At 39.2% G+C, this 13,303-nt stretch overlaps 1 protein-coding gene across 1 annotated transcript in view; it reads left to right on the top strand.

Moving 5' to 3' along the window:
- The window catches only part of LOC139735942 (disco-interacting protein 2 homolog C-like), a 166,561-nt gene that overhangs the window by 61,041 nt on the left and 92,217 nt on the right, over positions 1-13,303 (top strand). The window contains exon 2 of the mRNA XM_071646695.1: positions 7,238-7,324. Coding sequence (XP_071502796.1) covers positions 7,238-7,324 — 87 coding nt within the window. The remainder of the gene's footprint in view (positions 1-7,237; positions 7,325-13,303) is intronic.

Below are 13,303 nucleotides of genomic sequence, written 5' to 3'. Positions count from 1 at the left end.
AATAACTTACCCTCCCCCTCAGCAGTATGGAGCGAGGGAAGGAGGATTGCGGTAGTGTACGTGACATGAAAGACGCCCTCTGTTTTTGATAGAGAAAAATAGTTATGCTTAACCTGGATAATAGGCTAACTGCTCGAGATATGCATGTGCTCGTTCAACGTGAGGACTTTTCAGCACAGTAAGATTCATATTAAGAAAAGAGGAATAATTGGTCGTTCATTTCCTGCTGCACGCATTCTACTGGCAGACCGAAAAGGTTAATTGGCTATAGGCTGTCTCACCGACATACACATTATTTAAAGGGCCTACACTAAGTCACTGAAAGCCATAGAAAAGGATAGATAATGAATCAGCATAGAAAAGGAGTAGACAACACAGTAATATGGAGTCAGAGTTTAAAATGTATCCCTATAGATGCGCATTGACCTATACTTAGGTGTGTGTCATATGCAGTTCTGGCAAAATGTGACCTTCCAAACTGTATGCCTAGAAGAATATGGTTTACCAAAGGAAAAAGTTGTGTGTGATATATACACATGCACCATCAGTTTAAGTTTTTGGTAAATCTAGCGAATGAAAAGATATTAAGTTCAGTGTAAGTGTCAGTTTACAAAAAGTATGAAGAGAATTATTGCAGTATTCAGCCAAATGTAGACTAAAAGGTCCGAATTCAAGAAGGTGGTACAAGCTTTGTCCATGGTTTAAACCATGTACAAAGACCGTAGTTTTGTATGGGGCGCCAAGTGTCGCATGGCCTATTTCATTACAAAATCAGTGATTTCGTTAACGAAATGACCATTTCATTGTTATGAAATCAGTCATTTCATCGACGAAATTACCATTTTATTAACGAAATGATCATTTCGTTAACGAAATGACTGATTTTGTAACGAAATAGGCCATGTGACACTTGGCGCCCCATACAAAACTACGGTCTTTGTCCATTGTTTAAACCATGGACAAAGATTGTACCACCTTTGTGAATTCAGGCCAAAAAGTCTGCCATTCTGTACATGCTTATTTTAGCAATGTAAACTCACCCTCTGGATTTGGTTCATTACTGCAATGAGCCTCTGCCCAGCATCATTTCAAATGCATGGGATAACAGAGTATAGATTAAAGTACGTCAAGGCCAACTTCTATATTTCTCAATGCAAATGGGTAATGGGAATTAGGATGCATACGTTGTAGAATGGCTGGCTGTGTTTGGAAGGTATCCTGCACTGTACATTGGTGAGGTGCACATGATAGAATTGCAAACAATACTTGAGTTGCCATGGCATCGGAAACAGAACCGTATAGTCTCGTCACAGTGCCATTGCCAGAGCAGCCAAGGCACAAAGGTAATTCCTGATGGAGTATCAATGGGTCATAGAGAAAGAAATCCAACAAAGGGTTTAATTAATTTGCACTCGGGGACTTTGTAAATGAACTTTAATATCCTCATACAGAAAATGTTCACCGTCGGCTTTATGTACATTGTAGTAGGGTTCCTGAAAACAAGAATAAATCAGGAGACAACACTGTGTGTAGTTTAAATACATAAATATTTCACAATTATTGAAATTGTTTTAAAAAGTAGCTACAATCTTCTATTACTGTGTAATGCCATTTTTTTTTCAAACAATGTTAATAAGATTGCTGAAATTTGATGTAATTGTAAAGCATGCCATGCAGAGAATACAAATGTTGTAGATCATATCAAATCATATATTCAGTTATTGATCATCGGGTGCTATACATCTGATGTTTGATATTGTCTCTTTTATTTGTCTTTAACATTGAAAGAAAAGAGCATCGCAGAGTTATGTGTTAGGGAGAATAGAGGTTGCACAGTACATGCTGAAGGGAATGATGTATTTGTCTTGAGACTGAAATGCTTTCATGATCAGAAATTACATGAGGCTCAGCTGTGAGCCATTAAAAAAAAAAGAAAAAAAAAAGTTTGCAGTCTCAGCGCTATAGATAGCCAAGGTCGGCTGAGGAGCAATGCTTTGCCCAAGCGGAGACTAATTCGGGTGAGTCTGATTTAGTTTTCCTGGCACTAATTGTCTAATCGGTCTCGCGGGCTAATTAATTTCAGCTGCTGCTGCTGCACATGCCCCCGATGTCTTCTTTGCTGGTCTAGCTTTCCTTCGTTTCAGAATCTGTTGAATATTTTGTTGCAGTCCATACTTGCTTCCCCTTCTCCCTCGCCCCCCCCTTCCCCATTTGGCAAGTGTTGCCGCTTCTTTCTTTCATACCCCCTCTGCGTTGTGCGTTAATCTTCTTGACAAAACAACCTTTCCAGGTTGATGACTTGATTGCCATATGGTTTTGGTTTTTGAATTTACCTCATTCATTGTCACACTTAAAATCAGTACAGAAGAGAAAAGATTAATTAGCCCACATGTTTGTGGCGTAGATATTGACAAGGCTTTGCTATTGGTATTTTTCTTTTCTCTTTTAATTGTAATTTGCATTTGTGTACATCATTTATATGCTGATTTACACATGATACCAACTGTTTGTTTTATTGGCAAATTCAGGTCAATATATTTTCTACAGATTGCAATCTGGCAATTGCAGTGATATGAATTGGAATGAACTTGCTGTAGCTGTGTGTAAAGTGTATATGAACATTTTTAGTATTTTCTTACCTTCAATTTCTGGATTTGATACGGTTGAGTAGAATGATGCAATAGCCTTACCAGAAAGTTGGAAATGCAAAAGAAAAAAAAAATACAAAAATACAAAAATAACAAAATGAAGATTTGCAAGTGTAAAGATATACAAAGTAGACACACTGTACTTGTGCAAACATTCCTCTATCAAATACAGTATGCACCTTTCCAGCCATTGTGAATTGTTCTTGCGTCTCGATTGGAAACAGCATAGCATGTGTGTTGTGTAGGAATGAAAGAAATTCAAGTGTAAATTCTTTAATGATGCTACAAATGGCACTCCATAGAGCTACAAACCATTATTATAGTCTAGACAGTGGTTGGGGTTAGACCACACTAGAAGGACAGACTGCATGCCATTGTCACAGACATACATGTTTCAAGAATGTCAGCATTTTTAGCATATTTTGTAAATGACGATCTTTTCTGTAACAGTGCCCACTTGACACCTGTTGCAATGGAGCTTTATGTATACATTGTATCTGTCAAAATGTGTTTTTCTATGGAAAGTGACTGTTGTACAAAGGTACACAATGTACATCCAAATTTGTTGCCCTTTTTACCTACAAGTGTGAGAACTGTGAAAGTTAAAAGTTTACTGTTTACCATTGGCAGTAGTGATAACAAAAAAATGTTTGAGTTGTCAGATTTGATGCATATTTGTAGTTCAGTTGTATCACAAAACATCCTGTCATAATACTTAAAGGGACTGTACAGTACTGGTTGAGGTAGGGATTCATGTTTTGAACATTCCTAAGTGAGATAATGAAAAGCCTCTTATGAAATATGAAAGAGCATGTAATTTTAAGAAGGATTCAACGTTTATTTGATGAAAATTGGTTTTCAAATGGCTGAGATATCCCAAAAAGTGCTAATAATAAAAGGCGACATGCCACAACTTTATTAGGATCTCTTTGTTTAACCTTGTTTGCGGATATCTCAGCCATGCTCTTTGATATCTCATAAAGTAGTTTCTGAATATCTCGCAAAATGTTAAAAGCTAAATCTACACCTCGACCAGAACTGTACACACCCTTTAATGTTGATTATATTGCTCAATATCTATGCATTTGTTGTGTCCATCCGTGACTCACATTGTAAAACCATTCTGAAGCACTAAAGCTGGGTTTTTGTTTCATCTGCAAATGGCGAATAATGCCTTTAGGGAAACAAATGTTCATCAGTGAAAGTAATATTTTTAACCTTCCTGGACGATTTGACTGAAATTATGGTCCAGAGGGATTTATTTCCAACAATCTTCTTCTTACCTTTTGGTGTTGTGTGTTCCTTGACTGACCTCTGAGCTCTGAGGAAGAGGAGAAACCTCAAAACTCTCATGAAATTTAACATTTCTTTAAAATACTTTTTCCTCTTCCTTACCATCAACTTTGGAGGCTGTGTAGCAAGATAAGGTCATAGATGAAAAGGCACCAATGTATAAGGATGTGTTATTTGATGGATTGATCATGCGTGTGTAAATTTCTTCATTTGTAATGTCAAACAGTGATATTCAAAGTGAAATGAAACATGTGTATGCAATAAGGTACCAAAATCAACCACAGTATGTGGGACTATTAAACTCAGTTATTCTGTGTTTAGACAAAATGCTGTCTTCAGACATTCAGACAGCATCCTGTCATTCTCTTGATTGTAGAAACCTTGAATAAATTTAGGATGATATTGAGAGTTCATGTGGTATGCATTATCACATGTCATTGTCTTGTAAGCAATTACATTTAGAGCAAGAGCAGCCTGTTTCTCCTCAGTGATTTCCCCAGATTTTTATTCAGAAGCGTGAATGGCATTTTTCAAAGAAAGTGCCCTAGATTTCAAAGTGTAAAGCAGCCATACCTTTAACTCGACCCTCACTTATGTGTCCAAGCATGCATTCAGAGATGTCTGACTCACCAGGAACACACCTTTACCACGTACGTCTCTGGCTTCACGGAGGTGTGCATAAAATTTGAATTCGCAGCAGACCAGTCATATGCACGTTTTTTCTATACTCTCTTTCTCTATTATTATGTCTCCCTCTCCCTCTTTATCTGTGTATTATAAATATATATATATATATATATATATATATATATATATATATATATATATATATATATATCTTTTTGTGTATATATATATCTCTGTCTTGATCTCCTTCTAGTGGTCTCTTTCTATGTCTCTCTATCTGTCTCTCTTTCTATATTTATCTTTGTCTCAATCTCTTTCTATTCTCTCTTACATTCTCTATCTCTCACCACACAGTTTCTGTGTCTCTATTTCTCTCTCTGTTTCTTATTGTGTCTGTCTATATCAATCTATATCTCAGTATGTCTCTTCATCTTTTTGTTATCTCTATTTGATATATTCCATTTTTGTGTCTCTTATCTCTTTCTTCGTCTATGTTTTTCATAAAATTTCTGTAATCTCTATTGGTTATATCTCATAAACATAAGGCATGGTGAATGTTTCCACCCATGCTATTGTGTAAAATTTCTGATGCAGGTTCATAGGAATAAAGATTTGAACATTTCTCCCTATGTACAGTGTAGGCCGGCAGCTAAATGTGTTCAAAATTCATTGAATGTTTATGTCATGCTACAATGTACCCCTACCCTGTACCCCCCTGTACAAATGTACTTCCCACAAAAGCAAGTTCTCGTGAAATGTTCAAGCCCACTGCATAATTATGTGTCCTGATGAATGGAACAAACCACAGTATAAACTCATTAACCTTTCCTGAACTGGCAACAACAAATGTTATTGAGATGAACACAAGGAGATGAATTGACTAGCTCATGAGACAGTGATAAGGTCTGGAAGCTTTAAAATCAATGCGTCGACCACAGTACTAATGCATTCTCTCATAGCTTCATGCATAATTCCTTCACATTAAGAGGTTTTAGCCTGAAGCATCAATGTATTTTCATACTGTGCATCATGAAACGTCTGTGAATTTGCATGCATAATAAAGCCAGCTGACCACACATTGGTATTAAAGCAGTTTCCATTATGCTCGCTACAGTCAATGCTACATTGTCTGCAGGTATGGTTGCTTTGCATGTTCTTATAAGCACATTAGTCATTGCTTGGCTGTCCAACTCTTTGAAAAGAAGAAAGAGACAATCTCATCAGTTGGTGAGATACTTCAAGTACTCTTAGAACGCAGGAAGAAACAAGAGGAACATGCCATGAAGGCACAGCTTTGTAAATTGTAAGGAAAAATACGAAATTGACCCAGGCAGCTTGTGGAGCCACTAAAATACTGAAGATAAGGTCATCGATTGTTCACATTCCATAATGAATCTGAAAATTGGTTACCAAAAAAAAAGTGCAAATCTTGGTGCTTTCCACGGATGGACTTTAATGCAAGAATGGCAGACATTTAGAGGGAAATTATAAAAATAAGAAATGATGGAAAATTTGCAGAAGATTCCTGGAAATGATTGGAGGAATAATTGAGAGGCTAAGATATCACATGTCATGAGACACATGCAGGAGATGGAGCAGTCAAGAATCATTGCAGAGCACTTCTTTTTCTTGGATTTGTGTTCAGTTTTGTAATAATCTTTTCCACCACAAATCAAGTTTATTAGAGTGAACAGCACATGAAACTCAAAGATTATTTCTTTCGTCACAAGTGGAATCTTGAGTGAACGTCAGATGGCATTCAAAGAGTTGAATTGCAACAACTAGACAGAGAGGTATTGAAAAGGTATAGCAGACTTTTGCTCCATGGTTCAAAATGGTGAAGGAAAATGAAAGAGTGAGAAAGATAGAGAAGAAGGAGGATGAGGAGGAGATTAAGAGGAAGAGGAAGAAGCAGAAGAAGAAAGAGAAGTAGAGGAAGAAGAAGAGGAGGGAGGAGAAATTAGATATTTGTCGTGTGTGTGTGTGATTCCTGTCATTTTGAATGGTGTTGAAAGATGAATAAAAACAGATAGATGGTGGTATACCTGGTATTGACCAGACACTAGGTAGATGCCCCGGTTGGCATCGTCTTACTGCGATCGTCAATTATCATAAATCAATTCAATTAGCCTCAGGTGCCAGCCCTGATGCGGATGACTAACGTTCCCTGAGCCCGGACCGGAAAATCGATGTGTGGGGACAAGCACATTCGGAGACATTTTCCTTTTAGCGTGCATGATTTCAGAGCTCATCTTCCAGTCAGGGAATGTGCTGAGTGCAAATATGCACCCTTTGGCCCCGTCTCTCAAGGTCTGAGAGATCTCAAACGCCGATCACGGAGTCTGATCTCGGAGTCCAATCTCGCACTTCAGAATAGATGGTCAAGAGATAGTGTCCAGCTGCTTGTTGATATTGCCCCAAGATTTCCTTGGTCCCTGGTTTGCCAAATCTTGCATCTCTCCCATTCTTACCTTTCTTTAATATTCCATGCCCAATCTATGTAAAAGTTCTACCTTTGTGCATGCTCCATTTCGTTCTATTTTGCTGTAGTCAACTGGAATCGTGAAATGACATTTCACTTAAAATGATAGAAAAAAGGGAGAAAAATAGAAGGATTATGTCATTCAAGGGGTGTAACCTGCTTTGTCTTTGATCTATCCTATTTGCAGGAGACATCACAAGAAAAGGCTTCGAAAAGAAGAAGGCCAAACTTCTGGAGCCCTATCTCAGAACCCCGGAGATCATCCTGCCACAAGGTATGTCTGAAATCCTCCCTCATCTCCATGGCAACGGACCACACCCAGCATCATCAAATCTCCATAGGAGTTGTCATCATCTGTGCTTGTTGATTTGTGGTTGTGTGAAAGTGTGTACGTGTGTTATTGACTGAGTGATGATGCCTGCAACTTGAGCAAGTATGTTGAGTACAATGACTGCAAGTGGAGAAAATGATTTTAATGTTGCTTGAAGCGTGTTGGAATCATCTGTGGAATTGCAAAAGTTTGTGGCTGTCACTGCCCTTAAATCATGACTTTAAATGTGAAGCAGCATTGCTTGTCATAATTGTGCAGATGACAGCTGTGCTCTCCAAATGGGACCAATGGAGAATGCTACCCATTAATGACTACTGGAGCTGGATGGAGAGGAACAGACTATGTTTGAAAACGATAATGGTTTTGGGGATAAAATGCTACAACCCTGTCACATTAATTCATCCTTTAGTTACTTGTTGCACTCCTGATGATTCAAACAGGAAGACAGCTACTTATCATCCATCAACTTTTTCGTAAATTGCCAAATTTTTCTTCCTAACTTACCATATGGAAACATTGCGCAACCCGATGAGAATCAGTCAAACATGAGAACATGAGTCCTCGACTTCAACGACCAGCTGCATAAAAACATCATCGAGAGCATCCGAGAATTCATCATTTCTGGGGAAGAGTACTTCAGGTTGGATGGGTGGGGGGGTCTTTCTTTGAACCACCATTAAACTATCAGATGACTCCGTACAGAATGAGATGGGGGTATGGAGGGGTAACTAACCGTAGCTCAGATTTCAGCAGTGTTTTGTCTGGAGTTCATCGCATAGCAATTTCAGACCTGAAACTTGCAGCAGGTGAACTGCGTGTAGAACTGATTTGTATTGCCCGGTCTGAAGGGGGTGGGGGAGGGGGTGGGAGAAAGTCTATTTCAAATTGTTGCAGGGTGTCGTGATCCCGATAGTGCCATGTTGCCACGCCCACTTAATGTGACAGTACATGTGTATGTGGTTTATTGACGCACACACACACACACACACACACACACACACACACGCGTATGGAAGAGAGACAAGAGAGAAAGTGCACTGGCTCCCTAGGTATTTAGCTTAGGAGGACTCTCATGGAATCAGCTGTGTGGGTAATAATGTGAAAGCCACATTAATTGACAGTTAAATGGGGGAATTGGGGGTGGTGGTTGTGGGGCGAGGGTCGGGTAGTATCATCACATGCAATGAATTCTTTATTCACCTCTAATGCATGTACGGACTGTTACGAGATTGCTGCTGAGCCGTATGTCGCATGAAGTCGTGGAGCGTTACCATTCGATAATGTAGCCGTGTCTGTCGGTATTAAAAGGGGTCGTGCATTGCTGATACAAGGACATGTATGCCCAATGTAGCCATGATGAAGATATAACTATTATAAGAAATTAGTGCCTGCATAAAAAAAAAATATTTTAATGGGTCACGAATGATGGCAATTTGATTAACAGGTAAGGCAATATCACTATATTCCAACATTGCACAAAAATCAAGGAAGGGCCACTGTTGTGTTGTGAGTTACCATTCTCATCATTTATCTCCAATCACACAGTCGTTTTCTGAGACGAAACTATAACATGTCAGAGGCCATGAATCTCCTTTCTATCTTTGACACTGGAGGGCGCCCTTTATTCATCATAACAGTTGCAAAGAAACTAAATGTTACATTTTCTTATGTGAGATGTTATGGGAGGATATTGGTAGTACTCACCCAGTAAATTGTATCATAAACCCTCCTGTGGCATACAAGGGTAGTCAGTGCTAGTTTGAATGATTTCTGTTCATGCACCTGCAAATGCGATATGCCTGCAGTAGATGATATGTACTGAGCTGGTATCATTTGGGTGCATGCTAATTGATATGCTATTATTGAAGGGCAATGTTATTGTGGCCACAACACAGTCAGCATCCTAAAGTCATCCTGCAGTGTAATAATAATAATAATAATAAACTGTGCTTGTATAGCGCATATCACATTCAGGGAGAAGTCTCTATGCACTTTAAGAATGAAACAATACAAGTAAAGGAAGTAAGGTGAAAATGGGACAGGTAAATGAACAATAGAAAATTAAGATTAAGCTGACACTGAGAAACACTGATGGCCATGAGCCTTATCATTGCAAAAATAAATGTGTTTTCAACATTCTTCTAAATGAATCAATTGTTTCAGCATCTTTGATTTTATCAGGCAGACTATTCCATAATTCTGCTGACGCTACAGCAAATGTTCGTGCTCCATAAAATTTGGTGACAGTCTGGGGACAAACTAAGAGAGACTTGGATTTTGAGCGAAGATTTCTAGTCGGATGATACCTTTGGATGAGGTCTTGGAGATATGTGGGACCCAGACCCTGTAAGCATAGGAAAGTCAGCGACAGTATTTTGTATTGCACACGGACCTTTATTGGTAGCCAGTGCAATTCATGTAAAATAGGAGTGATGTGGTCATGCTTTTGAGCATGTGTCACCAATCTCGCAGCAGAGTTTTGTATCCTCTGAAGCTTGTTTATTTGCATGTCAGGAAGACCATACAGAATACTATTACAAAAATCAATACGTGACATCACATGAGCGTGAACAAGTCTCTCTACTGATTTCCGGTTTAAGTACTGTCGTATTGTCCCAATTTTATGGAGTGCGAAGGATGCAGCTTTACAAATATCATTTATGTAAGAATTCAGCATGAGATGTTTGTCGAGTCTGACACCTAGATTTCTAGCAGAGTCGGCAATTGTATTAACAACTCCTTCATCCAGTGTAACAGATTCAAGTTGATTACGTTGTCTAAATCTACTGGTAAAATGAAGAACCTCAGTTTTATCTGCATTAAGTTTGAGACAATTGTGAATAGACCAATGCTTAATATCTGAAATGCAAGCCTGTAGCTTCTGAATGGCATCATTTTGCCTACCACCTTCAATAAATACATAAACTTGAATATCATCAGCATACATCATACAGTTCAAATTGTGATGTGAAATGATGTCCTGCAGTGGAGCAGAGTACAATGTAAATGCTAAAGGGCCAATTACCGACCCTTGTGGGACACCATGGGTAGATGAATAAACCTGGGATTTTGAGTCCCCAATAACTACACAATGACTTCTGCCTTCAAGATAAGATGCGATTAGCTTCAGTGCATTTCCGGTAAATCCATATCTTTCTTCTAGGCGCGATACTAACATTTGTTGGCTAATGGTATCAAATGCACCTGTGTAGTCAAGAAGGAGTAAGATTGCCTCATGTCCCCTATCAAGAGCTAACAAAATATCATTTACAACTCTAACAATAGCAGTTTCACAGCTATGGTGAGGTCTGTATGCAGATTGAGCACTAGCAAACAAATTGTTACTCATCAAATAATCCTGCATTTGGGAGACCATTAACCGTTCAAGCAGCTTCCCAAGGAACTTCAAGTGAGCAATGGGACGGTAATTTTTCAGGACTTCTGGATCAAGCTTGTCTGATTTCAACAGAGGAGTGATGTGAGCAAACTTTAACGTGTCCGGAAAATAGCCATTAGTCAGGGATATGTTGACAATCTTGGTGAAAAATGGAATCAGTTCCATGGAGCACTTTTTCAGAAGATCACTTGGAATAGGATCGAGCCCGCAGGTTGTTGACTTTGAAGCAGACAGTACCCTGAGAACTTGATCGTCCGTGACAGCATGGAACTCCTCAAATCTTTGTTCAGTCATCTGAAACGCGATATCAGCTATCTCTCGATAGGAGGTTTCTTGAAGGGAGGTTACTATTTTCTCAGTTTTATTTGCAAAGAATGTGCAAAAACGGTCAGCTAAGGATGGACTTGAATTATCATCCTTAGGTAAAGTTCTAGTAGATTTGGCCTGACACAATCTATCAACTTTACGGAAAAACTCCCGAGGACCACAGTCCTCGAGTTCCAACGAATAGTATTTCCTCCTGGCCTGAAGTAGAGTTTTATTATATTTTGCAGCTGCATGAACAAAGATTTCATGATCGATTTCCAGCCCAGTACTACGCCAGCGTCTCTCCAACTTTCTAAGGTGTTTTTTAGCCTCACGACAGTCACTGTTGAACCATGGTGACTGCGGTCGTGATGTAATTGTTCTATTAATCACAGGAGCATGCTTATCAAAAAGGTTCTCAAGTACCGACTCATATTGATTGATAAGTTCATCTACATCATCTGGGGGACAAGTATACAGTTTGGACTGCAGAATGTCTTCACGAAATGAAACAATATCTATGTCCTTCAATTTCCGAAACCGAATTCTGGTTTTTATAGGTTCGGGTTTGCCCACTGAAAGAGAGCAAATGATGGCTGAATGGTCAGATGGTAGATAATTAGTGCATGATGTCTGACAGACTATGTCTTCGGAAGTTCGGGTCAAGACCAAGTCCAGTGTGTGCCCTTTCACATGGGTTGGAAAATCAATGAGCTGTTTAAGATTTGCTCCGGTAGTTATGTCCAAGAACGTAGATGCCTCGGGATCATTCTCATCTTCAAAATGAAAATTGAAATCACCTGCTATGACAAGAAAATTTGGTTCAGTCATCAATCCTTCAAGAAGGGTGGAAAACTCTTGAAAAAATATTGGAGCAGTGATCCTTCCATCTCTTTTCCTCTGCGGACGGTAAACAACAACCAGACGAAGTGGCTTCAGCAGTTTTTTCCCAGTGAGGAGAAGATTCATGTATTCAAATGATTCTGGAGTTTCACACTTTTCTTCCCGTACGTTAAAGCTCCTATGCAGGCAGACACCAATACCACCACCATGTCTGTCAGTTCGTGGGGAATGAAGAAATTGATAAGAAGGGAGGGTTGCTCCTATATCTGCCAAAGACCGGTCATCACGGGCGTCACCAGTTAGCCAAGTCTCTGTTATAGCCAGTATGTCAATATTGCGGGAAATCACCAAGTCCGAAATCATATGGGACTTGTTCTTAATGGATCTCGCATTCCATAATGCAAACTGAGAAAGATGAGGTACTTCATGCCGTTTCTCTCCATGTTGTACACTTTGAGATGACGGAGCCCGGTTGTTTCTGATTTGTTTTTGAATTCGACGTCCTCCCTTAACTCCTCTATGAGTGGGGCGCTTAGAAGATATTCCGAGTGACTTTAGTGTAGACCATAACGTTGCATCCACTAAAGTGGCGGAAAGGGGTCTAAGGTTCAATAATTCTTCCCTATCATATTTGATGTGTTCTTTAGACGAACACTGCCAAGACAAAACAGCTGGTGATGAGTCATTGTGTTCATGACTGAGTGTGGAATTGCTTCGCTGTAGAGGGCCTGGATTTGGATGGATGTCGCCATGTTTTATTAGTTCAATGCGAAAACTGCTTGTACCATTGGTATGATACAAGACTCTTCCTCCAACAAAAGACCTCCAAGAGTCTTCTGTATACCCTTTTTTAACTTGAATGGGTTCAGTCAAGCAGCCCTGATTGAAGTTGAAAGTGCAGCATAGAAGAATCAGAGCAAGGGGTGTAATCCTCCAAGACACCATTGTTCACTTCCAAGTGTGTCACTCAGTAGTATGGTTGAGCAAATATCAATAGGCCATGTTGTCACTGTACAAGAAATATGGCCACTGGTCTCTAATTTCTGAATTGAAAACAGAAAATCTTTATGCTCATAGACCATAAAGAGTAAACAAGTAAATAAGTCCACAATTGGCCAGTAGGATCAGGAAGATATCCCAAACAGACTGATGTAAAATTAATCCAGTAGATCAAACAGTGTCACAAGAAAAAAGTCAAGGCTGAGGAGAGGGGTGCAGGCTGCTGCTAGGCGCACACACACACAATACAGAAAAGTGTAGCATTTTATGTGTTTTTTTTTTAATGTTCAAACCCTCTTTGTGCCCAGTCTCTTTGCTATAACTGTTGTTGTTGTTGTTGTTGTTGATGATGGTGTTTTGTTTGTTTTGTTTTGTTT

The sequence above is a fragment of the Diadema antillarum genome, unplaced genomic scaffold, assembly GCF_040938485.1.
Source record: "Diadema antillarum isolate AM-2024a unplaced genomic scaffold, OU_Dant_1.0 seq00000611_RagTag, whole genome shotgun sequence".
Classification (NCBI taxonomy): domain Eukaryota; kingdom Metazoa; phylum Echinodermata; class Echinoidea; order Diadematoida; family Diadematidae; genus Diadema; species Diadema antillarum.
The sequence above is the reverse complement of the archived record's forward strand: the minus strand, read 5'-3'. Positions and strand labels throughout refer to the sequence as shown.